At 41.0% G+C, this 25,935-nt stretch overlaps 1 protein-coding gene and 1 long non-coding RNA gene across 3 annotated transcripts in view; one reads left to right on the plus strand and one right to left on the minus strand.

Moving 5' to 3' along the window:
• Positions 1-752: 752 nt before the first annotated feature.
• The window catches only part of GMPS (guanine monophosphate synthase), a 44,295-nt gene continuing 19,112 nt past the window's right edge, over positions 753-25,935 (minus strand). For both annotated transcript variants that reach the window (XM_077348619.1, XM_077348620.1), the window contains exons 4-16: positions 20,090-20,187; positions 18,934-19,037; positions 17,446-17,639; positions 16,970-17,135; positions 16,207-16,358; positions 12,938-13,111; positions 11,885-11,990; positions 10,902-11,017; positions 8,876-9,001; positions 8,276-8,391; positions 6,266-6,396; positions 4,856-5,028; positions 753-3,671 (exon numbers count right to left, since the gene is read on the minus strand). In XM_077348619.1, the coding sequence (XP_077204734.1) occupies positions 3,570-3,671; positions 4,856-5,028; positions 6,266-6,396; positions 8,276-8,391; positions 8,876-9,001; positions 10,902-11,017; positions 11,885-11,990; positions 12,938-13,111; positions 16,207-16,358; positions 16,970-17,135; positions 17,446-17,639; positions 18,934-19,037; positions 20,090-20,187 (1,758 nt within the window). In that variant the 3' untranslated portion in view covers positions 753-3,569. The remainder of the gene's footprint in view (positions 3,672-4,855; positions 5,029-6,265; positions 6,397-8,275; positions 8,392-8,875; positions 9,002-10,901; positions 11,018-11,884; positions 11,991-12,937; positions 13,112-16,206; positions 16,359-16,969; positions 17,136-17,445; positions 17,640-18,933; positions 19,038-20,089; positions 20,188-25,935) is intronic.
• Positions 13,107-16,775, plus strand: LOC143843066 (uncharacterized). Its single transcript, XR_013233446.1, has 3 exons — positions 13,107-13,583; positions 13,717-13,838; positions 16,679-16,775. It is a non-coding gene; the product is annotated as an uncharacterized LOC143843066 (long non-coding RNA).

Here is a 25,935-nt window from a genome sequence, read left to right on the forward strand (position 1 = left end):
AATAACTCCAAGGGGAATCTGATCTGTCAGAGGGGAAGATGAAATTATTGCATATTTAATGCTTCCATCAGATCCTTCTCTTGGACCAGTCTACATTGTTACAACCTCTATATCAGTGGTCCCCAACCCCCGGTCCGGGGACCGGTACCGATCCGTAGATCAGTCGGTACTGGACCGCAGCTCCTCGTCCTCCTCCCTGGCTGCTGCCTTGGGGGCTGCCCTGCCACTCTGCTGCCGGCTCACCTTTGATGCTCTCCAGTGGCCGCCATAGCTGGGTCTTCCCCTCGGCATGGCACTGTGCAGCTGTTGCTGGCAGCGCCCCCCAGTGGGCAGCAGGAAGAAAGGGGCGCTGGCGGGAAAGCAAGTGGAGCAGGGTCTCAGGCAGAGGTGACGTCCCTCGCCAAAAGACTACCCCCCCCCCGGACCTCAGTAAAATTGTCAAGTGTTGACCGGTCCCCGGTGATAAAAAGGTTGGGGACCACTGCTCTATATGGTGCGTGGCTGAGGTCAGCCAACGACTTGGAATCCTCCTCCCATTCAACCTAAGAATACTTTCCTACTGCACAGACTTGAACTAGATCCTGAGTAGACTGGTTTAGGATTGCTTTCCTAGTCTGTGCTAGCTTCTATTATTTTGTACTTCTCTGTACATCACATCACATACTCTATAATATGGTTTCAGAGTGGAAGAGGTCATAAGAAAAAAGGGTCGCCAACAAAAACCCAAACAGCTTAAAGAAATCACACAAGTATCCAAATGGGTCACTTTTATTTGTGGATAAAAATTAAGGCTCACAGTACTTTTATCATTTACAAGCAGAAAATGTTTTTTTTGTTGTTCATTTTTTTAAAAAAATGAGAATGCTAGGAATTATTCCCTATACAAATTCCTTTGAAAACGTTGACATGTCTTACTGAAGACTAGAGGGTGAACAACAAGAGCAACTGCATTCATAAGCTACATGTTACATTCCCTTCTGGACAAGAGGACAATCTTCTGTGCACCTGTATCTGGCTGCGATTATAAGAATTAACACCATGGAATACATTCAAAAACTGTAAAGATGGCAATCAAAAGGTACGTTCTTTTTCCCTCCCAAAGACAATGTATGGATCACCAAGCAAAGAAAAACCTGTTCCTTACAACACTGGATTTTGGATTAAAATTTAACAATTCACTCACAACGTACTGACACCTTATGTACACCAGAGTAACTTCTGGTTGTGCCATAATTTCCTTTATGAAATTAGGAACCCTTTCCCAAACTCGTACATTCACCAAATCTTCTCTTTTAAATAAAAGCAAACAAATAATACAGAGGATACCATATCTGCAGATCTATCAGTGGTGAAACACAAATCCTATCAAGATTTCATTGTGTGTGTGCACCCAACATTGCAAATGTGAAAGCAATACTCAAACTCCAGCTGCAACCATTACCATCCACGGAGTTGCTGTGCAGTTAAACCTCTGGCATTGCTATGGCTATGTGTTATTATTCTCCTTCTCTTTGTTGCCTCATATGCAAAAATGATGTTACACTTAATCTCAAATGCTAGTTTAATGGCAGCATTTTAAATTTAAGCAAGTGCTACTGTCAATCGCCATAACCTCAAGTCTGGGTGAATGGACCAGGAGCCATCCCAGTACCTAAAAGTCCAGAGGAAGCCAAACACCATTAAGGTTCCGAATTCACACTTCCCAGTTAAGATGAACCACACCCATTGCCCACCATGAGTTGGGGGAAGAGTACGAAGGAGAACTGTACATCATCAATCTATTCCACTCCAAATGTCTAAACCCGCCCACCTAGAGCGCTCATACACGTGTTGCAAAATCAGGGAAGGCACAGCAGAGCAGTCAATACACTAAGAGCAAACCTCACCCTCTCCCAGCCCTCTCAAAACATCAGGAACAAATGTTTCCTATTAAATATATGAAGCCCTGCAAATTTCAGATAAGCCAAAATGGATTTCTTTCTCTTCCTCCCCAATTCTAAGTAGATGGTATGACAACTGTGTGTGTGTGTGGGGGGGGGGGGAGAGTGTGTGTGTGTGTGGGGGGTGACCATTAGGGAAGGAGATGACCCAAATGTTCTTATCCAGCCAGGACTTTGTAATTTTCACAGCTTCATCTTGAAGTGGGATCATCTTGCCACCAAGTCTTGCATTAAACAGAAGCTGTTTTCATCACCTCCTTTGCTAGGTTATAAATGTCCTGCAGTGTATTTAGCTAATGAGTGCAATTATACTGGGCAGCTTAACGTCTTTATTACAGACCATGACTACTAAAGTTTGCACTGATCTGTCACTGCACTGCTGAACTAGGAAAGTATGCAGTTCGGGAGGCAGTGGAAGCATGCAGTAGGGTTATCTTCTAGGAATAAAAAAAGTGCTTTTCTACTACTACACTGACAATATGCTGCCAGAAGCAGCTCTATGTGAGTGCAAGCTATTTGTTAGCCATCCCTTAAGTAGTGGTGATGATAAAACTAATTTATATTCAAATTGGCTTTCAGGTCCAGCTTAGCCAATCAGCATAAATATTTTAATACACCTCGTGAAGGATTTTATAAAAGCAACATTTCCCATGCCTTCAGAAAGCATCTAACAAAACTGATAGGAATAGCTGAAACGACTGGTAAGAATTTTTTTTAAAAAAATGGAGTAAGGTCACACAGATTATGATGGCTGCAAAGCAGATTTCTAACCACTCAGATTTTGCCTAAGCAACGTGACGCTTTTTCAACTGGATACATAATTCATATCTGTCTCTCTTTAATGTACATTAAATATAGATGTCACTCGATGGTGGGAAACGGCATGCTTTTACATTCTTAACAAAACCTATTTGTTTTTGTTTTTTTTAATGTTATGGGAGAGGGAAACGAGGGCAAAAGAAGGGGGAAATGCAGCTGTTAAATGAGCTGTTTAGGATTTCCACGCTTATTGCCATGGGCTTAATACTCCAAACAATATGGAACAGGGTTTACAATACACAGTGAACAAATACAATTAATTCCACAACTCGACGATACCCACTACTCCATTTGGCAAAATATTTATTTATAATAAATCTGTTTCAAAAGCAGTTGGTCACTTTCCCCCCCTCCCATTTTACATTATTAATAAGCTCTAACAATGGTTTTGGTAAATGTAAATAAACGGTCTCTTTTTACACAGTTTACAAAAAAAAAAATTAAAAAGAGACACTGAAATGACAGTAACAGTAAAAACACAAGGTGAAAACAAAAGAGAAAGCAAAACAGTAAGAGTCAATAAGACCAAAAAAACAAGGCAAAGCAATATGAAATCTATCTGCACATAGGCAACACTGCCCTAATTACCCGTACAGATCCTCAGCCTCACTTAACTTCTTCCCCCACCCCTCTCCCACATCATCACTCTTAAGTCGCAGATTATTTTCCAGGAGAGAAGGAAAAAAAAATCACATGTGATGTAGCAGCAGCTCCAGTCACTCTTCACAGTACTGCATGTCAACACTGGGAATGGTTTTTCTGATATAATTTAAAACTGCATACAGTACTTTCATTGAGGGGGGGAAATAATTACTCCCACTCGGTTGTTCCTGGTGGTTTTGAAGTCAAGTCATACATCACTCGGGAGATGCCAGGAATCTTCTTAATCTCTGTCACCATCTTCAGCACAACCTAGGTTTAGAAACAAGCATATAAAAAGGACAGGGAATGAATGACAGGATCCCCATTTATAAATGAGGGAGGATTGTCTAGATAGTTTTACAAACAATGTTATATAAAAATAGCATGCTTTAGTCCATCCCCAGAAAGGAACAGACACTTGGGGGTGTTTAGGGGGTAGGGTCTGGTGAGCATCCAATGAGTTAGCAGATGAGATGGCAACATTTATTATAGCAACTGCCTCGCCCCAATTTCCCTGCTCCCTCCTTCAGCCCAATTATTTGTAGGACAAAACCGAGATTACAAACTTAAAGGTAAAGGTAAAGGTATCCCCTGTGCAAGCACCGGGTCATGTCTGACCCTTGGGGTGACGCCCTCTAGCGTTTTCATGGCAGACTCAATATGGGGTGGTTTGCCAGTGCCTTCCCCAGTCATTACCGTTTACCCCCCAGCAAGCTGGGTACTCATTTTACCGACCTCGGAAGGATGGAAGGCTGAGTCAACCTTGAGCCGGCTGCTGGGATTGAACTCCCAGCCTCATGGGCCGAGCTTTCAGACTGCATGTCTGCTGCCTTACCACTCTGCGCCACAAGAGGCTCATTACAAACTTAAGCACACTTAAAATCAAATTTTGTACCATTAAACTGGAGACCTGCTTCTGTGTAAACATGAACAAAGGCTAGATCACCTGGTTTCCATGTTCAATCTGTAGCATCTCCAGTTAAAAATACAGGTGTGCAATTTGGCTTAGCACACCAAAAAAAAAAATAAATAAGATAAATGCTGATGGGGTGGTGGTAGGGTTGCATCTCCTAAACCGAATTGCAGTTTGCTCATTTGATTGAGGAGCCAAATTTTTTCCCAAAAGGCTGGAATGGCCTCCAAGCCATTCCAGTGATCTTTTGCATTTCCCTCCCTTTGAACAGCAGAAGCGAAAGAGAGCCCTGAAATGGCTGCCTGCCAGCCATTTAAACAGCTTGACCAGTTCGCTGTTCAGCTGTTAAGTTTAAATGTCTGGCAGCTATTTAAACGTTCCATTTGCTTCCCCTGCCATCCAAAGGGTGGGAAGCAAAAGGGAGTGTTAAGTTTAAATGGCCAGCTGCTAGCTGGCAGGGTGTGCAGGGAGACAGTTCAAACAGCCACCCCCCTTCTCCACCCCCAGCTCAAGCTGATCCTACAGAGAGATTTGACTTTACCTCTTCTGGTATCTCATTTCCAGGAGTTGCTGCAATGCCAGTCATGAAGTCACTAGTTATAAAGGTTCGAATAACAACTGATCTTTGACAGGAAGGCTGTTTCTGTAGGGGATCTCGATCAAAATGCAACGGTGTTAAGATGACTGGCATCTGGCTGATTTTTCCAGCATAACCTTTAATGAAAGAGAAAGATGGCTACAATTAATAACACTTAATACAGTGCCAGGACAGATTGTGCTCCAAGTATGACACAAAGCTGCCCTTGTTAGACCAAAATGTGCAACAGCAAGGATGGAATTTTAAAATATTCATGTCATTGTAATCTAGCACAGGGGTAGTCAAACCTGTGGTCCTCCAGATGTCCATGGGCTACAATTCCCATGAGCCCCTCCAGCGGTTGCTGGCAGGGCCTCATGGGAATTGTAGCCCATGGACATCTGGAGGACCACAGGTTGACTACCCCTGCTCTAGCATACATTCTCAGCTGATAATAGTGCATTTGCCATATCCTTGCCATAAGATTATCAGCTATACTGTCCACTTTATGATTCTATTAGACCCAGTTTAAATAAAATACTGTTTTGCATTTCTGGTTCAGCTGAGGACCAAATTAAGTTTCTTTTGTGGATTCCCAACAGTTACATTGGAGATAGCCACATTTATATTGCTATCCATGTCCATCAGGAAGAGATTTGTCTCTGATCCAACCCAGAGTTGATGGTATTTATTGTACAACTGTATGCTATTTTGGGATCTTAAAATATATATTAAGCCTTAATATTTTGGTCTGAATTTATTTTAATTATTGTCTTTTACTATTATTATTATTAATTAAATTTACAGCCCGCCTTCCTCTGAAGACCCAAGGAGATTACATAAAATATAAATCCCATAAAACCTCCTAACCCGTATAACTCCAAAGGTACCAAGATGGCCAGGTCCCTCCTACCTCCCACAGTCATCTAACAGCTCCACTAAAGGCTGTATAGGGAGCCTAAGGGGGGACCATCGCTCTGGCTGAGCTGGCCTCAACCACAGACCTGGTGGAAGAGCTCTGTTTTGCAGGCCTGCGTAACTTGCTTTAATTGTATATTTTTTAAATTGTTCTACTTTTGGTTGTTATGCATAAAGCTGCAACAATAAACTTATTGACAGGACAAATAATAATTGGCTGTACTAGCCTTTCTTTGGCTCTTTGAAGAATATGGAACTGATACCAAAACAAAACTTGCCTGTAATGGTTTTGAATGCCAAGGGTTTCCTTCCAGCAACACACTGCACATTGTACTAATCAAAATGCACATACAACCATTTTCTATTGGGAATCTTGCACTACTCTGCTGCAGCAAAAATCAGAAAAGCATTTTGCTGCACCTTAAAGACGAAATGGCTTTATTACAGTAGACTCACCAGATTCCCTGAGAATATTATGAGCCTCAAAATCAGCTTGCCGCAATGTGCTAAGGACTCCTGTTGTCAGGAAAGTGGGAGTAACGTCTGTGGGAGGTTCTTTGACTGGTGGGCCAAAGACATAAACAACTCTAGAAAGAGAGGAAATAGAACAACAAACAGTTTGTTTTATATCTAAATCAATAAAACATGGCCCCAAGTGACTTGTGTCTCTATTTGAGTAATGCATTTAAAGATACCATCGGACTATTTGGCAGTATTATAAGCTCTTGATTTAAATCAAACATACAAAAGACCTGAGTACATTGCTCAGCTATACCCTTCAGATGCTTCAGATGAAATGCCAACCCAACCTGAAGATTCCATGCTATTTTGGACATGGCAAACTCTAGTGGGGGGTGGCTTGCTGAATTTATTTTACTTCATTTATCATCCACCTTTCTCACTAAGCCTCAAGAAGAAGAAGAAGAAGAGTTGGTTCTTATATGCCGCTTTTCCCTACCCGAAGTAGGCTCAAAGCGGCTTACAGTCGCCTTCCCATTCCTCTCCCCACAGCAGACACCCTGTGGGGTGGGTGAGGCTGAGAGAGCCCTGATATCACTGCCCGGTCAGAACAGTTTTATCAGTGCCGTGGTGAGCCCAAGGTCACCCAGCTGGTTGCATGTGGGAGAGTGCAGAATCGAACCCGGCATGCCAGATTAGAAGACCGCACTCCTAACCACTACACCAAACTGGCTCTTTGGTAGATTACAATATTGTACATCAATGTAATAAATACCAATACAATATAAAAATGCAATAAACTTGAACCACAGAGTTAGAGAACAATGAAAAAAGTATAATATATCCAATGAATATTGCAACACCAGGGAAGGGAAATCCTGGGCAGTGAGAGGAAAGGAGGGGCAAGGAAGGTAGCTCTCATAGCCAATGGGATCAGATGTTAGGAAGATCTGCTTTAGGATGCTTTGGGCTGATCCTGCGTTGAGAGCAGGGGGTTGGACTAGATGACCTGTATGGCCTCTTCCAACTCTATGATTCTATGATTCTAAGATCACTAGAACTGTCTGCCAGTCGTTATGATTCTCCATGGCTCTCTGAACATGGGCAAAGATGATAAAAACCAATTCTGAAGCTAACCATTTCAGGGTTAAATTTTTTTTTTGAGTGCAACTGCTTGCTTCCCGTGGAGACCGCCATGGGCTGTATGGGAGAGCGGTATAAAAATCTAATAAAATAAATAAATAATCTGGTCACTGCCTTGTATTTCTGCTATCCATCTTGTTCTCTGACTGTGGACATCTTCAGGGCTTCTTTGCCCATGGTAGACTTTATTTTAAACTACAAGAATTTTTGTTTTGTTTTGCTGGAGGGTGGCTTTTTAACCCTTTCTGGTTATTTAAAAATAGTTTTTACTGTTTTTGTTTTGTGCCGTTTTTAAAGAGTTTTTCCACTTTGACTTTGATTCTCTTGGGCTTGCATTAGTCCTTGGTTCTGCTTTGCCTCTGTGGTTGGATATTCGTTCTGTCGGGCTTTTTGGTTTTATTTGCATTTGGAGACTTTTGTCCAGTAGTTGTTCTTGTATGCCTGGCTACTGGCTTCTTTGCCCTTCAGAAAGCAAACAATGGAGACTAGTGTGATGGGTGGGGGCATGGAATTGGATCCCTTGATCCAATCTGCTAGAAACTTGGGACTTTTTTGTGGACAGCCAGGACTGGATTCCCTGCAACTTTGGTGACATTTTCTAGAAAAACAGCTACTCCATCATCCTGGAAAGAGTCCCCCCCAAAAAGAATGAATAAACTGAAAGAATTTGGAAATTCTGAAAGATCCTAATCCAAATTCCAAACAATACTGGAGATCTAAATAATCCTGAATACTGGCACATATGACCTCCCCCAAATTTGAAATGTTCTGATGTAAATAAATTTCCCCCAGATTCAAAGTAGATGATTTAATAAACAGCAGTTGCTCTTGTTTTAAATACTATGTGTGCATATATATATATACCGATTTATGTTGTGACACATTCGTGGTATAAGTCTGGCTAGGAACATAAGGGACTCCCAGTGTGGAGTGTCTTTACTCGATATACCACACACGTAGCTGTAGGAACGGCAATCACCCTGTAAAACAGCAGGCAAAAAGGTCAACTGTTGAGAAATGCTTAATAAATAAATGCGTTATTCAAGTTATTTAAACAATGCCATTTCAAACTTGGGAACTATATTCATTTCAATCTTATCAAAACCAAATGATGCTCTAAGGCTATAATTACATAATAATTATAATTCTCAGCATTTAATTGGCTATGGGTCACCTAGGAGGGTTTTGGGGAAGCTGAGTTAAAATACTGTATCTTAACTCAGCTTCCAAGAGCAATGAGTAAAGGAACAGTCTCCAACAGCCTTCAACTGCTACTTCTGATCCAGCTGCCTGAACCTCATGCAACACAGTGCGGTTGACATTACTGGACCTTAATAATATATCACAGTTCTTGAAGTCTTCAAATAATATTTCCGAACAACACTCAACAGACTCTTTAGAAATATGAAATCCTTCACGTCTAAACAAACTATGCCTCGAGTCATTATGTATGGCTTCTCTAACCTGGACTCCCACAGTTTTGATTGGCAGCAAAAAGGCATTCAATGAATGTAGACTTGTGATCTGCATCAGTTTCTCCTGGTCCTCATCAGTTGTACAACTTTTGACTCTCTGCAACAATGTATGTGGCTAGATAGCAAAAAAGGAAGTGAAATGTAAGCATTTTAAGAGTTAGCACTGATAGTACATGAATTGTGTCTCAACCAAGTATCAATATTCCCTGCAATTCCTGGAAAACAAGAGATTCTTAGACAAAGAGGCCACATGCACATCTGGCAGGTGTATTGGGCAGACCAGCATCTCAACAAGTTGTAGTGAACACATGAAGCAGCTTTCTATGGAGTCATATCACTGCTATAGCTAACTCTGCCTGCTCTGACTGGCAGCAGCTGTCCTGGATAGAGAAAGAACTCTCCAAGCACATGCTACCTGAGAGGAGATGCCAAAGGCTGAATTGGGAATGTCTGCAGGCAAAGCAGGTGCCCCACATCACAGTTGTTTCTATATTCATTCATGTATTTTAAATATATATATGCCCATATTCTCAGCCAAAACGGGTTCCTCAAGATGGCTTGCGATAACAAATGACAGCAGATTAAAATACAGAATACTGATAAATCCGCAAAAATCTCATAGGGCCTAGCAGCAGCAAATGTACAATAAAAGAAGCGCCTCATAATGATAAACAACCATCATTAGGAAATATACAGCAGAAGAAAAACAAGCATAGGCATATGCAGATTATAACCACTCAAACACAAGGCCTGGAAGAAAAATTTCAATCTGAAGCCTAAAACTAAAAAAAAAACCCTGTGCCAAGCAACTAGACGCAGAGAGTGCATTCCACATCCAGAGAAACACAGCTGAGATGGTTCCATCTTTTCTAGCTGCCCACTTCATCTCAGTAAGTCAGGTCAGGCAGGACAGGACAGGATCTCTTTAAATGTGCTCGGCTGGTGGGCAGGCTCAGATAGGAATACGTGGCCTTTTCAAGTGCCCTGGACTTCGACTGTTTAGAAGTGTAAAGAGTCTGCAGACGGGCAGCCCGTGCAATGCTGTTAGAAATGGTAAAGTAGGTTCTTATAACTAATATCAGTCAAAAGGTGGACTGGAAGCTTTTTACTCAATGTCGCTTCCGAGCAGTTTTCAATGGTGCCTCCAGTAAAGCCCTGTAAATCTATCAAGCACTGTACAAAAATATCAAAGACATGCCTTGAAAGCAGGTGAGTTGCCTAAATAAGACAGATACAGAAGATTTTATCTTCTTCCTGGAAGCTGTTTCCCAGAACAAGATTTGTTTTTCCTTTTATGTAATGTAAAATAGCAGCTTAATGCTATTTGTATTGTCTTTAAATAAATGGAATTTAAAAAATAAAAATACAAAAGATAATGGGTAAGAAAACAAACTGATAACATTTAGAGGGGGAAATGGAGCAATCAAGATTAAACACTGTAAACAATGAATTTTGCTATTTTTGAAAAAAGAACATTGTTTTTAATTAGATTTTAACTAATCAAATCTTGATTAAGTTATAAAAAGTGCCTAGTTGCAAGTCTGGGTGGCATTCTAATATATTTTTGATTTATATATTTTGTTATATGCTAACCTGCCCCAAATGCCTTTTGCACTAAGGAATGAGATAAAATTTGATTAAATACATGCAATAACTTAGAAAATGTACTAGACCAGTAACTAATCAACAGTGCTCCAAAAGCAAGGAATTTAAGAGATTTAATTGGAGCTGTTATGGACTGAACTTGGGACTTTCTGCAAGCATAGGAGGTGAACTGCCCTTGAGTCATGGCACCTTCCCAGAAAAAAAAACATTCAGTATCACTTGCTATGCTTCTTCTTAAAGACCTTTAGTCCAGCACAATATTGTGAAATATAGAAGCTATTCACTTAAATAACTGAAACAAGAACTCTGCCATATTCATTACTATGTAGCCATTACATATGTGAATATGTAGCCATCAAATAATTTATCCTGACAAACCCACCTTTCAAATATAAAATATGATTACTTACTTTTTTAACACTAGCAGAAAAGTCTGCTATGATTTTCAAAATGTTGTTAGTTTCAGGGAAGTCTTTGCAAACGTATGGTTCTTCGGCACATATTACCCGAATTGCAAGGCCAGGACCTGAAACATAGTATCATATAGCGCACCACATGACAGTAACTCATATGTAAATGATAAAAGTTATATTTCAGCCAAGTGAAGTAATTGAAATTATGAGCATTATGTCCATTCCAGTCAGTAATTAATGACTTTGCAGATGAAATGGAAGGTGTAAGTTAACATCGCAGGGTTGTGTGATTCAGCAGCTGAAGCAGCCGTTCCCGCTGGTAGCAGGCAACGGCACACTGGCTGCTACCGGTAGGAACAGCTGCGTAGGCTGCACAACCTTAATCTGCATTAGTGACCTACAGTCTATTCCAAAGAGCTTCATGACCACTCTTTATCATGTAACTAGAAAAAGAGGAAGGAACTGCTGCCCTGCTTGAAACCCGTTTCTTTACTGACCTAAGGATCATACCTTGAATAAAATTGTTGGGTCTTAAAGGTGCTTTTGGACTCACATTTTGTTCTGCTACTTCAGACCAACACAGCTACCCAGCTGAATCTACACACTTGAGGGTTTGGGATATTTTATAGTAATAGTGATGGGTTACCCCCATGATTATCCCCTTATTACAGATGGGCATGGCTGACATTGCCCAAGCTGATGGCTGAAACACAGTTTGAACAGGGATTTCACGCCTCAGATTCCTGGCTCTTTTACCTCATCTTCTTACACAGGAAGTAGAGGAGATAAAACTTCTATAGTACACCTGCTATCAGCAAACCCCTTTTACACAAGAACCCCACTGAACCAGAGCAGTGGTCTACCTAATCCAGCCTCCTCTGGATGCTGCACCTCTGAACTGGTATCTAGCAGTTTACTGCCTCTGGAGGAGGAGGTTCCATTGAGTCATCAAGACTAGTAGCCGCTGTGAGGTCTTTTACCTGGGAATGGATGTCTTGAGACCAACTCTTCAGGCAGACCCAGTTCTCTCCCAAGCACCCTGACTTCATCCTTGTGGAAATCCTTCAGTGGTTCTATTACTTTGCCCTGTTAGGAAAAGAGCAATTCTGTATTTAAGGCCCCTCTCTGAAGCAGCTACAAACCAGCAAAAAGCTGCTTAATGAGCAAAACGATTTCTAACATAATTCAGCCACTATTAAAGGCTATAATTTAAACCATGCCTTGAGTGCCAGCCCAATGAAATATCACAGGAACCAAGGTAACAATGAAGTGATTCAAAGCACTCAATAAGGAGGCTTAGTAATTGCTCCCATGTGATTATGTGTGTGTGTGTTACGTCACTTGCATACACATATGTATGCATTCCACAACATTAATGCATTCAATAGGTGATTTGGCCTCCTGTTGCCTAAGCATGCAGCGATAAATTCTGGCCTGCAGTTAATACTGAATCTTACATTGTCCTGCAGGAAAAAACCTTTTCATTTATTCCGTCTACAATATCATCAAAGCGTGGCTGTATATATAAAAGGGCCACCAATCTATCATTTGAACATGTGTGACTAGAAATAAAGTGTGATCCATTGCTGTGTGTACTCATTTATTTAAATATTTCTTAACACATCTTTCTCCTGACACAGCTTGGTACCTAGGACAATTAACCATATGTAAATTAAAAATTAAAACGTCAATTAACACACAGTTAGCAAGACAGGTAAATATAACCAGCAGAGGCTGTGACCCTCAAAAACATAGATTCTTAGTCTTTTGTGCTCTCAGACCCCAAATCATTACTCAGCTGGCTCCAAATACTCTCCTCTGGAAGGATACAGCAGTTCTGGGAGGCTGTTTCAGAATACAGGGCAACATGCCTGAAAAAGTACACGTCTGGGCCACAAGTCATCCTACCCCTGACTATGAAGATAACAGGGTAGAAATGCTGCATGGCACATGTCAGAAGAGGCAGTCACTTGTGTGTTGCTTACCACATTCAATTAGCCTTTGAGAGAGCCTGAAAAAAAAGTTCTGTTTACCTCCTCCCTCAACTTTCTGATGAGTTCCGTGTCATTGTGATGAGTCTTGATGACCTCAGCTTTGCCACTGGCAACAACGGAAGCACTTTCAATGAGATCAGGCCTCAAGGTTCCCTGAGCAAGGAAGACTTCTTCCGGTTTTAGGTTCATTTCTCCAATAACTTCATTTGCAATCTGGAGTAGGGGAGAGGGGAAGGAAAAAGACAAGAAAGTATATCACTCTGTAATCCGGCATCTAAACCTTTATAGCATGAACTACAGTCTTCGGTTCATTAATAGGATGTCTGCAGTAGCTAGTCAATAGACAGAAGGAAAAGACTCTTATCTAATCTGACTCCATAAATATCCACTCTGAGCTCAATTTAACAATAAATTTTGCCATGGCCATGAACCACACAACACAGGGCTAAAACAGTGGCTTGGACATAAAGAAGTGAAAATAGAGTGGAGTTCACTGAAAGGCTCTCTGCTGCCTATCCTCATCTATTACAGACATCAAATAAGCTGTTGTGAACAGCCTGGAACCTCAGCTGGGGAAGGAAAAGTACGTGACAGGGGAGTGACTTGAGCCTCCATGCAGCCTCCCTGTGCCATATCCCAGGACACATTCCTGGGGCTCCCCCAACACTCAAAAGTGACATTTAAGGTAAGTCCAAGGGAACCCCTGTGTGAAAGGGAAGCTAACAAAAGACCCCTCCAGGGATCGGTTCATCTTCTATTCTCAAAAGCCAAGCCAGCACACTGTTTGACAATGCCGTCTTATTAATTTTTCACTATAGATACAGCACTACTAAGCTATGCTAATGAGAGATGCTTTGCTGGAGTTCACTGCTTCATATCTCAAAACTGCCTTGCTCCTTATCTATGAAAGTATTATGAGGAAAGCTCCAGTTACACAAATGTAAGTTTAAAGCAATAATTTTTCAATGTGTTTGTGTGTGTTTGCAGTTCAGCTTTCATCTGGCAGGCCACCTTTGCTATGCCCAGCCAGAGGGATTCTCTGACATGTGAAAGGTAGCTCAATAAGCATCAAATGCTCCGACTGAACTTGGATAACGTGAGCTGTCTGATTTATCCTCAAATAGCTTGATTCGTTGAAGCTTAAATCCCAAGTGGAGGTGGGGAGCTTGCCAATCTCGCATGCTAATATAGATTTTTTCTTTAGGCCCTCTCTTCTCGATGTAAGGATAGGGATGAATGTTTAGTATTTTATTCACTGTGTTCCTATCACATTTCCTATTTGCAATAAAGTGTTAATGCAAACCTGCTCATCGTTTTTGGCTGATACTGCAATAAGTGTGTTGTAAGAATTTGTTCCAGCTGCAACACAAACTTCCTTCAAATAAGGTACACTGCCATTTACATTATTTAAGAAATAAGTTGAAGTGGGTTCTGGGTTTGAAAGAAGAAGCTGAAATGTCACAGGTACTACTGATTAAAGTGTTCCCACTGGATTGTGACTGGTCATTTTGAATTTACAAGATAGAACGGGAAGTGGGTGACCTCTACTGGTCAAAACACTGGACCTTACTTGAAAGCGTGTATCAACAAGCTAACTTTCCTGACAGCATGTAAAGATACAGAAAGCAGTACTGGGTCTACTGTGTCACCCTGTGCAGAGCTACACTCTTCTAGGCCCAGTGGATTCAGCTGACTGCCATGAGGCAACACAAGCCCAGACTCTGCTAGAACAGATGGTGATGGGGGGGGGGGGGAGGAAATGCAGAATTGTTCTACTTAAGCAGCAGCATAGAAGTCTGAGCATGGAATGAGTAATCCCAGCTCTCGCGTTCAGGGGGTATGCTTGGAACTACTGGATGTTTACATTACAGCGGTTTTGTACAATACATGCTCCAATCAACCCCCCTATCAGGAATATATTCACAAGGTCAGTATTTCAAAAATGTATACAATGCAGGGAACCTGCTAGAGACTGCTTACCAAGGAAAACATTATGCAATGTCTAGCTTGCTAGTTGAGATCTGCCTCACAAGCACTGCCCCCTGGGCTTCTGCTTTCAGAGGTGAAGTGAGTGACAACCAAAACCGGGACTTTTTCTGCAGTTGCACCACACTTGTTGGAATGTCCTTCCCCCTTGAGGATCACCTGATGCCTACTTTTGTTTTCTTTTAGGCACAAGGCCGAAATATATCTGTTCACCTGAACTTTTAATTAAAGGGCTGCTCTGTTAATACTATTTTGGCCTGGAAATTGTTATTTTAAGCTGCTTTTATTACCTGTGTGTTTATGTTTTAAGGAGGAGCTATGGCTCATAATCTGCTTTGCTTGCAAAAGGTCCTAGGTCCAGTCCCTAGAATCTCCAAGTTAAAAGGAGCAGGGAGTAAATAACGTGAAAGTCCTCTGAGATCCAGATAGTTGCTGCTAGTCTAAGTAGACAATACTGACCCTGTGCACTGCCAAGAGAAAAAGAGTTGGTTTTTATACCCTGCTTTTCTCTACCCTAAAGAGTCTGCAAGTGGCTTGCAATCATCTCTTCTCCCCACTACAGGCACCTTGTGAAGCAGGTGGGGCTGAGAGCTCTGAGGAAACTGTGACTAGGCTCAAGATCACCCAGCAGGCTTCATGTGAAGGAGGAGTGGAGAATCAAACCCAGTTCTCCAGATGAGAGTCTGCTGCTCTTAATTGTTACACCATGCTAGTACTCAGCTTGGTGTAGGGATTAAGAGTGATGGCCTCTAATCTGGTGCCAGGAAAGCCTCAAGGGAAAAGGAATTCCATAGGTGAGGTTGCCACCACTAACAAAAAAAAATCCCCTTCCTTGGTTGCCTCCCTCCTCCTATCTATACCAAGGAGTACAGAGAACAGGGCTTGTGAAGAGAAATCTGGCAGATTGAAATTGTTGAACAAACCTGTGCATCAAGAAGCTTAAGTCTGGAATAAAAAAAAACTACTATTTTACCCAACAGGCAGTTTAGTACAAGCATACTTCACGGTAGCTGACCATAAGGAACTGGTGATGGTAGAAAGGGCCATCAATTCACAGCCAAATGATAGTAACACCACAGGATTTTCAAGGCAAGACATGAATGGAAGTAGTTTGCCACTGCCAGCCTTAGTGCAGCAACCCTGGGCTTCCTTGTGAGATTGAGCTCCCAAGACGCAATGAGAGTGGGTCAGGACATAATATAAACAATCACAATTTAATACAGTGAAAAATAGAGTCCTGTATCTATATTAATGGAAAGTGTTTACAGACATTTGCTTTTAGGTACATTAAAATCAAAACTGGCGATGCTTAAAACAGATACCTTCACAAAGGTGTCACCAATAATTTTTCTTTTTTCCTCAGGGCTAGTAGTCATATTTAATGTTTTGCTGATTCTTTTTCGTGGAGTTCTGTCTTCCTCAGAGATAGGCAGGGTTGTCGTACCATTGTAGAACGAATGGGCTGCATTTACCACTGTACAACATGCAAGATTGTTTTGATGAGAGACATTCCAAAGATTTCTAAGATGCTTGAAAATAATTCACTGAGGCATTCTTGTCTACTTCTACTAACAACATCTGGCACCGGAAGAAATTAATCAAGCTAGCCAACACAATTGGAAAAAAACTCCTGACAGATGTAAATCTGTGTTAATTGTGAACTATTACATACTTCATGTTTATAAGTTCAAAATGGTAACATAACAATTCGATCTGTAACTATCTATGGCATGAAATATAACTGATATATTATAGCACTCTTCTTCTATGATCATATCCCCATAATTATATCAGGCACTTGAAAGAGTTAAAAGAAGCAACACCTGACAAAGATAGCTTAAAAGTGGCAGAATGTAGAAGCCTCTAACACCTTAAGGAGAACTTTTTCAGGTACGCGCATTAGTTTACAGACTAATATACAGATGAGTAAATTTCTGGCATTTATTTTCCAAGAAAACTTTTAAAAACCCTTTTGGGTGAGGGAGGCAAATAGAGAGACTGAAATGAGATGAACCAAAGAAATGGACCAATGAAATGATTGTTTTTTCCACTTTTCAGATTAATACAGACACTGTAATGCAGTACCTTTGACTTGAATTCCTAACTTTTTGAGTGCTTCCTCCACCGACTGACTTTCCCTCTTGCGCATAAATCCATTATCTATATGCACTGCTATCACTTGATCTTGGTTCAAAGCACGATTCAGTAAAGCAGTACATACTGTTGAGTCCACACCTCCACTGAGTAAAACCTACAATGATTGAGAAGGAAGGAAATTAACTGAATGTATTTAGTAAATACAATCATCCCGTAACATGAACACCGCATTTCATTTGCATTACTACTATTCACAGTCTGCAACTTCACCAAAGTCATAAATACACATAGGTCATGATGCACTATGCAGGAAAAGCAAGCCTCTTTTTTAAATGTACATATTTTAAAGCTATATTTTAAAGGGATTATTTCATTTGTTTAAAATAAATGAATGTTGAAGTATCAAATATTGCCATTATGAACAATGTGGATTAATTTTCCAATATCTTTAATAGCTTCCTTACCAGGACCTTTGATGAACCCACTTTGTCTTTGATATCTTGAATGCACTCCTGTTCTCGGTTCTGAACAGTGAAGGTGCCACTGCACCCAGCAATTTCATAAAGGAAGTTTTTCAGCATTGCTTTTCCATTTACGGTAAGGCTAACTTCAGGATGGAACTGGGCTCCATACAGTTTTTTAGATTCATTTGCTATGGCTGGGGAGGCATTAGAAATAGAAGAATTATTAACAATATATATATTGGACAAGAAGAGCTAAAATGGGTAAATTGAGGCTACTGAACTTTGGTCACACTATGAGAATACATATTTTATTAATAATTGGCACTTAACAAACACACATGAGAATTTATATATGTATCAGAAAGTCTTTCATATGTAAATTCAACCATTATAAAGGATTTAGAGAATTATTAATAAGATATGTTCTTGAAAATCACACTCAAGCATACTCTCATCCAAAGTTTACAAAACAAATCCTAACAAAAACAGGTCAAAAGAATCAGTTGAAAGTACTCAGAATAAGTCTTTGTAATGCTGAAACAATGAACTGGTATTTAATCTACAGTTGATTTCCCTTAATACTTTATTCAGTTTCCATTTTCTCAGTTCCCTGGGGAGAAAAGAGGCACAAAATGCCCAAATAAACTGATTCAAAGGGCCACCAACAAAAGATAAATAACTGCTTGGGCACACAAGCAAGGAATTGAGCACTACAAAGCTCAAATTTGTTAATCTAGGACAATTAAACAAACAGCTGCCAGTTCTGATCAAAAGTTAGCTCACACACATTGAACAAAATCTCTGGAGACTTTATTTTTGTTAGTACAAGATTCTACAACAAAGGAAGTGCATCTGTCAGTGGTAGATTAGACTGCTGCTTTAAGAATCAAGCAGATCCTCCCCCACCCCACCCCCCATTCAATCAAAGGCAGATTTAAGTTAAAATAATACTTAAGAAACCTATAAACTGAATTTTTCATTTATCTGCTTTCATAAATCAATTTTTAATTTAAAAAATAATTTTCTTTTTTAATGTTAAGAAATTCATAAAGCTTTCTGAAGGCTTCATTCACAAAAACAGCTTTTACAATGATCTTTTGCAAAAAAGTGAAATATTTTATCAAGATTTGAACTGTGAAATCAAATTCCAAACATACTGACTCCAACTTATGCACACACATCATTCCTTGCTCCCCACAAAAACTGCTTTGGATTTTACATTCTTAGAACCACAAAGCATGTTTGCTTCCCATTCACAATGTTACTCTAATATAAATACTGAAAATCCAAATTTGTATAATTTATCACTGAAAACAGAAATGATACACACATTTTTTATTGCAATTTGAGGTTGCTGACAAATGTTTTTCAAAATCGTATCTTGTTTGGAACCACCAAGATTACAAATAAACATCTGTGTTGCAGAGTTTGATCAACACATTCCTGGAAAGGAAGTAGTGTCAACATAAATTAAATGTTAATACATACCTGCTATAACATTTCCTGACTGTGCAACAACTTTGAAGCCATCAGCTACCTTATCTACACTGTCTCCATGGGTGAGGAGTACACACTCTTCCTTCTGTAGCCCCCTGAGAACAAAATCAATAAATACAAGAGCAGCTTTATTAAGTAAGCCATCAACTAAAACTGGTGAAGATGCACCATAATACTTGCAACAAGTCCTCTGTTTGCCAGCCACCACCTAAAGCTGCCAGCTCTGGGATGGGAAATATCTGGGGGCTGGTGTTAAAGAGTCTGGCGAGGATGGGATTTGGGGAAGGAAGAAGAAGAGTTGGTTCTTATAGGCTGCTTTACCCGAAGGAGTCTCAAAGCAGCTTACAGTCACCTTCCCTTTCCAATCCCCACAACAGACACCCTGTGAGATAGGTGAGGCTGAGAGAGCCCTGATATAACTGCTTGGTCAGAACTGTGCTGTGGCGAGCCCAAGGTCACCCAGCTTGGCTGCATGTGGGGGAGTGCAGAATCAAACCCGGCTCCCCAGATGAGAAGTCCGCACTCCTAACCACTACACCAAGCTGGGTATCCTTAACACTATTTCTCTCCCTTATATATTTGGGAAACAGCCTCCTGGGAGGAGACTGTCTGGGGCCCTGTCCGTCCAGGTCCACCCCGATTGGCCCTCCCCCTCCAGCTCCCACCCTCCCTCCTTGCCTGCTAGAAGCCTTGTGGCTGCGGCCTCCATTGTCACCCACGAGGAGAGAGGCAGCGACAGGGCCTTGCAGCCCACAGGTATGCCCCTGCTGGGAGGGAGCCGGGGGGGGGGGAGTTTGAAGCCTCCCTGAGGGCTGCAAAGCCCTGTCGCCGCTGGCGGGGGGGGAGGGATTTCCACTCCCTTTAGCCCGCTTTTGGCTCGCTTTTAAAATGGGCTTTAATACTAGTATTGCCATAAAGTCCATCCTCCAATGCAGCTGTTTTCTCCAGAGGAAGGGATCTTGGTCACCTGGAAATCAACTGTCACAGAGGGAGGTGGCCAACCCTATCACCTCCGAGTGAAACACTTTGCCAAGCAAAACGTTTCAGTTTTAAGAACTATTTTTAAAACTATTAGGGCTAACTCCAAATGCCATTGCCGCATCAATTCCCCTTCGTTCCTATTTTGTACTTACAAGTGCATGCATACCTGAACAGTGAGCAGGTATTATCCAGAGTAATACTGAAGACTCCATCTTCTCGAACATCTTTTTTGTGAACTGTACCCCCAAATACTTTGTTCATCATCTGTCAAAACAGAAAAGCGAATTGAATTACCAGACTCCACTTTGATTACCACACTCATATTTATCCCCTTTTCACTATCACTATATTGACACATGCCAGAAACCAGCCAACCTCTTCAGCCTGTAAGACACACAGGAGAGCTTCAGATAATTTGTATCATAATTGCTAATAGCAATGAAACTGGTCACCCAGACTGCTCTGTTCATCTGTACAGCTTTACTCCCTGCCCCCAGTACACTAGTTTGGTTCACAGTCTCTCCTCTAGCCTCAACAGGTTCTTGGCTCTTTAAATCTGCAGGATGTGGGAGAAAAGAGAAAGGCAGGAGAATGCAAAGTATGCAACCTCTATAATGTTGTGCTCTTGCCTTTCCTCCCTATCTAATTTGTATTAGAAGTCTCTGCAGAATAGGGCTATTTAAGTAATTACCAATAATAGTTCCATCAGGGTGACAGTCTGCTGTCAGTAATGTGTCATTTTTGGTTTATTCCTGAGCAGTCTCAAGATCTATCATTTCTTGACTAGGATGGATCCGTTAGTATTTCATTAATTTCTTTACTGGGTTTTATATTATTTCCTTACTTTAAAGTATCATCAGAATCATTTAAAATGTATGACCAGAGAACAATATTTTAAACAAAAGATCCAAACACTTAACAGATTTCACAAGAACTACTTTTGGTTACTTATATGAAAGTAGCACTTCACAGAATTAAATGCATTTTAACTACTCAGCACACTTGCAGATACCTTGGATTGGAAGACCCAGTAGGTAGCATTTTGTATAGCCTCTGTAAGATTTTGCATTATCCTTTAACAGACAAATCTTCCCCTTTATTAGCCTCCCCAAGACAGTGGCAATAATTCACATTATTGTACCATGGACTACATAGCACTGTCTGGCCTCATCATTGGCAGCAGGCTTGTTAACACAAACAAATGCATGCCTAGAAATTTTCTATGCCCTAATTAGTTCTTTTACATTTGATCCTAGGGTGTCATTGCGATCGAGTGGCTTCTTTTCATGTGTGCTGATGGAATGTATTTTACTACTGCATAAACCTAATATGTGTTTCACCACAGTTCACGCCATGCTACAATGTGAACTATGAACTTTCATCCACTGGCACATATACTCTGGAGATTTCCCAAGCACTTCCTCCAGAGGAACAACAACTAAGTCCCCTCACTGCTTTTAAATCCTCCTGATTATAAGATGGCAATTTTAAGCAAAACTTGCAGGGAAACATCTGGTGCATAGTTTTTGCTATCACTGAACCCAGGGGACATTTACTTTTATGCTGTTAGGTCTAGGTCACTTCATGAAAAGTAAAGAAAGTGGTAAATCTCTTTCTGGATTGCAGTACTCTAGAATTTAGCTGAGGATTCACATCATTGAATGTTCTCCAATATTAAAAGCAAATCAATCCCTGCACATGGAACTAGAATTCTAGGTTATAATGCTTTTGTCTGGCTCCTATGTTTTCAAGGTGCAAGAAATTTCCACATGGAGAAATAATCAAGTGAATCCACACCTGCCATCTGAACTGGTACAGCTCAGACACAGGAATTTCAATGAATGCCTCTATCCAATTAGTCATAAAAAATAATGTAGATATATGCCTGCTTTTGACACAGAAGTAATCATTATTTCTGGCTTCTGAGACCCAGTTCCTTAGTGAGCTGTATTATAAAGTAATCAGATGACACTTCCATTTCTCTTATTACAGTGTTCATCCAGATGCAAAAAACCCTCAAAAAACATTCATTATTCCTTCACCATCACATCACAGTGGAAGATTATCTGTTCCACTCAGACCACCAGTAGACCAGCGTTTTTCATCTTGGATATCCAGCTTCACAGACATTTCCTTCCACATATAAACATTACTATGACAGTTAGCAATTTAAATGCCTGTTTTATTATTGTTTCTTCCTATATTGCATTTGAACCCCGCACAAAGCCTCACTATTGGAGGGTGTTGTGTTTTGATGAGGCATTTGTTATGCTTGACTCACTCCACATTGTCACTGTGCATTTGAAGCAGTGGTTTGATTTTGCAGAGATTAACAGAACTGACGCACCACCGTCTTGTGCAAACTTACTGAGGGAGGCAGAGTTCCAAAGTGGCTAATTCTGGGCTTGTGTGCAAGAGGAAAAACGGGGACACAGCAAACAAGCTGTGACACTGCCCTTTGTGGACTGACACAGGTTTGTCATGACTTCTGAGCACAGACATAATTTCTTTCTCTTGTCTCTCCTTACTTTCCCAGAAACCTGGATTTCTCCAGTGACAACAAACCCCTGCTGCTCTTTCTTGCGCTTCATTAACCTTTCCCCGACATCCTCTTCCTGCAGGGAACAGAGGTGGCTTATCTTCTTGCTAATTTCACCTTTTGCCCCAATTCAATTGCTGTATGTTTTTGTTCTGTGCCTAGTAATACTTTATTTGTTCAGTTTTCTAGAAGAGAATCTTTGTCCTACTTTTCATTATCTTTAAGTTGTCCCTTTTTAATGCTAGTTTTGCTCTTAAGGCAAAGCTGCTGAATACCTCTTTCTAACAATGTTATTTATTTTATTTATGTTTCGATTTATCCTCCTCTCGATCATGTTACACTATCATCCTATTCATATATTTTTATTTTTCTGCAACAGAAATCATACATCCAATTCAGTCATCTTCATTTTCCCTGCTTATTCAAACTCTCTTTAATCCATTTTCTGGTCCCACTCTGCTCATTCTTTCATCCTCCTTGCAATTTGCATCCCCCCCCAATATTTTACTTATGTCTGTTATTCCACCTTTGTTATACCTGCTCCCCCTTATTGATCGTAATATTCCTGTTGCCAATTTGTCTCTCCTTTTTTTCCCGTGCCTGCCTTTGTTCTTAGTTTCATTTTTTCCCCTAAACCTATCACTTATCCTTTTGATTCTCTGCCAGTTATACTAGATTTGGGGTGGAATTCTAGCTTGCCTTCTCATAGCATACCCTGGATAATGCTAAAGAGCTAGAACTTGTAGCTGCCAGATAATTGTAGGATCTCCTGGCTACAGCACACACATGGAAACAATCAACCAATCCTTCTCAGGAGTACTTGACAAGGGGTAGTGGCATCTGAATTTGCTAAATTAATATTGAGGGTATAAGCAAGTCTAAATACCAATACTTGTTTGTGAATCTTGTTGTTGTTGTTATGTGCGAAGTCGTGTCCGACCCATCGCGACCCCATGGACAATGATCCTCCAGGCCTTCCTGTCCTCTACCATTCCCCGGAGTCCATTTAAGTTTGGACCTACTGCTTCAGTGACTCCATCCAGCCACCTCATTCTCTGTCGTCCCCTTCTTCTTTTGCCCTCGATCGCTCCCAGCATTAGGCTCTTCTCCAGGGAGTCCTTCCTTCTCATGAGGTGGCCAAAGTATTTGAGTTTCATCTTCAGGATCTGGCCTTCTAAAGAGCAGTCAGGGCTGATCTCCTCTAGGACTGACCGGTTTGTTCGCCTTGCAGTCCAAGGGACTCGCAAGAGTCTTCTCCAGCACCAGAGTTCAAAAGCCTCAATTCTTTGACGCTCGGCCTTCCTTATGGTCCAACTTTCGCAGCCATACATTGCAACTGGGAAGACCATAGCCTTGACTAAACGCACTTTTGTTGGCAGGGTGATGTCTCTGCTTTTTAGGATGCTGTCTAGATTTGCCATAGCTTTCCTCCCCAGGAGCAAGCGTCTTTTAATTTCTTTGCTGCAGTCCCCATCTGCAGTGATCTTGGAGCCCAGGAAAATAAAATCTGTCACTATCTCCATTTCTTCCCCTTCTATTTGCCAGGAATTGAGAGGGCCGGATGCCATGATCTTTGTTTTCTTGATGTTGAGTTTCAAGCCAACTTTTGCACTCTCCTCCTTCACCCGCATCAACAGGCTCTTTAGTTCCTCTTCACTTTCTGCCATTAGAGTGGTATCATCTGCATATCTGAGGTTGTTGATATTTCTCCCTGCAATCTTGATCCCAATTTGTGACTCCTCTAATCCCGCATTTCTCATGATGTGCTCTGCATACAAGTTAAATAGGCAAGGCGACAGTATACAGCCTTGCCGAACTCCTTTCTCAATTTTGAACCAGTCAGTGATTCCATGTTCAGTTCTCACTGTTGCTTCTTGACCTGCATATAAATTTCTCAAGAGACAAATAAGATGCTCTGGTATTCCCATCTCTTTAAGAACTTGCCACAATTTGTTGTGCTCCACACAATCAAAGGCTTTAGCATAGTCAATGAAGCAGAAGTAGACGTTCTTCTGGTACTCCCTAGCTTTCTCCATGATCCAGCGTATGTTGGCAATTTGATCTCTAGTTCCTCTGCCTCTTCGAAATCCTGCCTGTACTTCTGGAAGTTCTCGGTCCACATATTGCTGGAGCCTAGCTTGTAGGATTTTGAGCATAACTTTGCTAGCATGAGAAATTAGTGCAATGGTGCGGTAGTTTGAACATTCTTTGGCATTGCCCTTCTTTGGGATTGGAATGTAAACTGACCTTTTCCAATCCTGTGGCCATTGTTGAGTTTTCCAAATTTGCTGGCATATTGAGTGTAGCACTTTTACTGCATCGTCCTTTAAGATTTTGAATAGTTCAACTGGAATGCTGTCACTACCACTAGCTTTATTGTTGCTCAGACTTCCTAAGGCCCATTTGACTTCACATTCCAGGATGTCTGGCTCCAGGTCAGTAACTACCCCATTGTGGTCATCAGGGATGTTAAGCTCGCTCTTGTATAGTTCTTCTGTATAATTTTGCCACCTTTGTTTGATCTCTTCTGCTTCTGTGAGGTCCCTACCATTTTGGTCCCTTATCATACCCATCTTTGCATGAAACGTTCTCTTCATATCTCCAATTTTCTTGAAAAGATCTCTGGTCCTCCCCATTCTATTGTTTTCTTCTATTTGTTTGCACTGTTCATTTAAGAAGGCATTCTTATCTCTTCTAGCTTTTCTCTGGAATTCTGCATTCAATTGGGTGTATCTTTCTCTTTCTCCCTTGCCTTTCACTTCCCTTCTCTCCTTAGCTATTTGTAAAGCTTCCTCAGACAGCCATTTTGATTTCTTGCATTTCTTTTTCTTTGGGATGGTTTTAGGTGCTACCTCTTGTACAATGTTGCGAACCTCCGTCCATAGTTCTTCAGGCACTCTGTCTATCAGATCTAATTCCTTAAATCTATTTGTCACCTCCACTGTGTATTCGTCGGGGATATGATTTAGTTCATACCTGAGTGGCCTAGTGCTTTTCCCTACTTTCTTCAATTTAAGCCTAAATTTTGCAACAAGAAGCTCATGATCTGAACCACAATCAGCTCCTGGTCTTGTTTTTATTGACTGGATAGAACTTTTCCATCTTTGGCTGCAGAGCACATAGTCAATCTGATTTCTGTGTTGACCGTCTGGTGATGTCCATGTGTAGAGTCGTCTCTTGGGTTGCTGGAAAAGAGTGATTGCTATGACCATTGTATTCTCTTGACAAAATTCTACCAGCCTGTGGCCTGCTTCATTTTGTACTCAAAGGCCAAACTTGCCTGTTATCCCGGTTATCTTTTGGCTTCCTACTTTAGCATTCCAATCCCCCATGATGATAAGCACATCATTTTTTGGCGTTGCTTCTAGAAGGTGTTGTAGGGCTTCATAGAACTGATCAACTTCATCCTCTTCAGCAGCAGTGGTTGGGGCGTAGACCTGGATCACTGTGATGTTGAATGGTTTGCCTTGGAT

The sequence above is a fragment of the Paroedura picta genome, chromosome 8 (genome assembly GCF_049243985.1).
Source record: "Paroedura picta isolate Pp20150507F chromosome 8, Ppicta_v3.0, whole genome shotgun sequence".
Classification (NCBI taxonomy): domain Eukaryota; kingdom Metazoa; phylum Chordata; class Lepidosauria; order Squamata; family Gekkonidae; genus Paroedura; species Paroedura picta.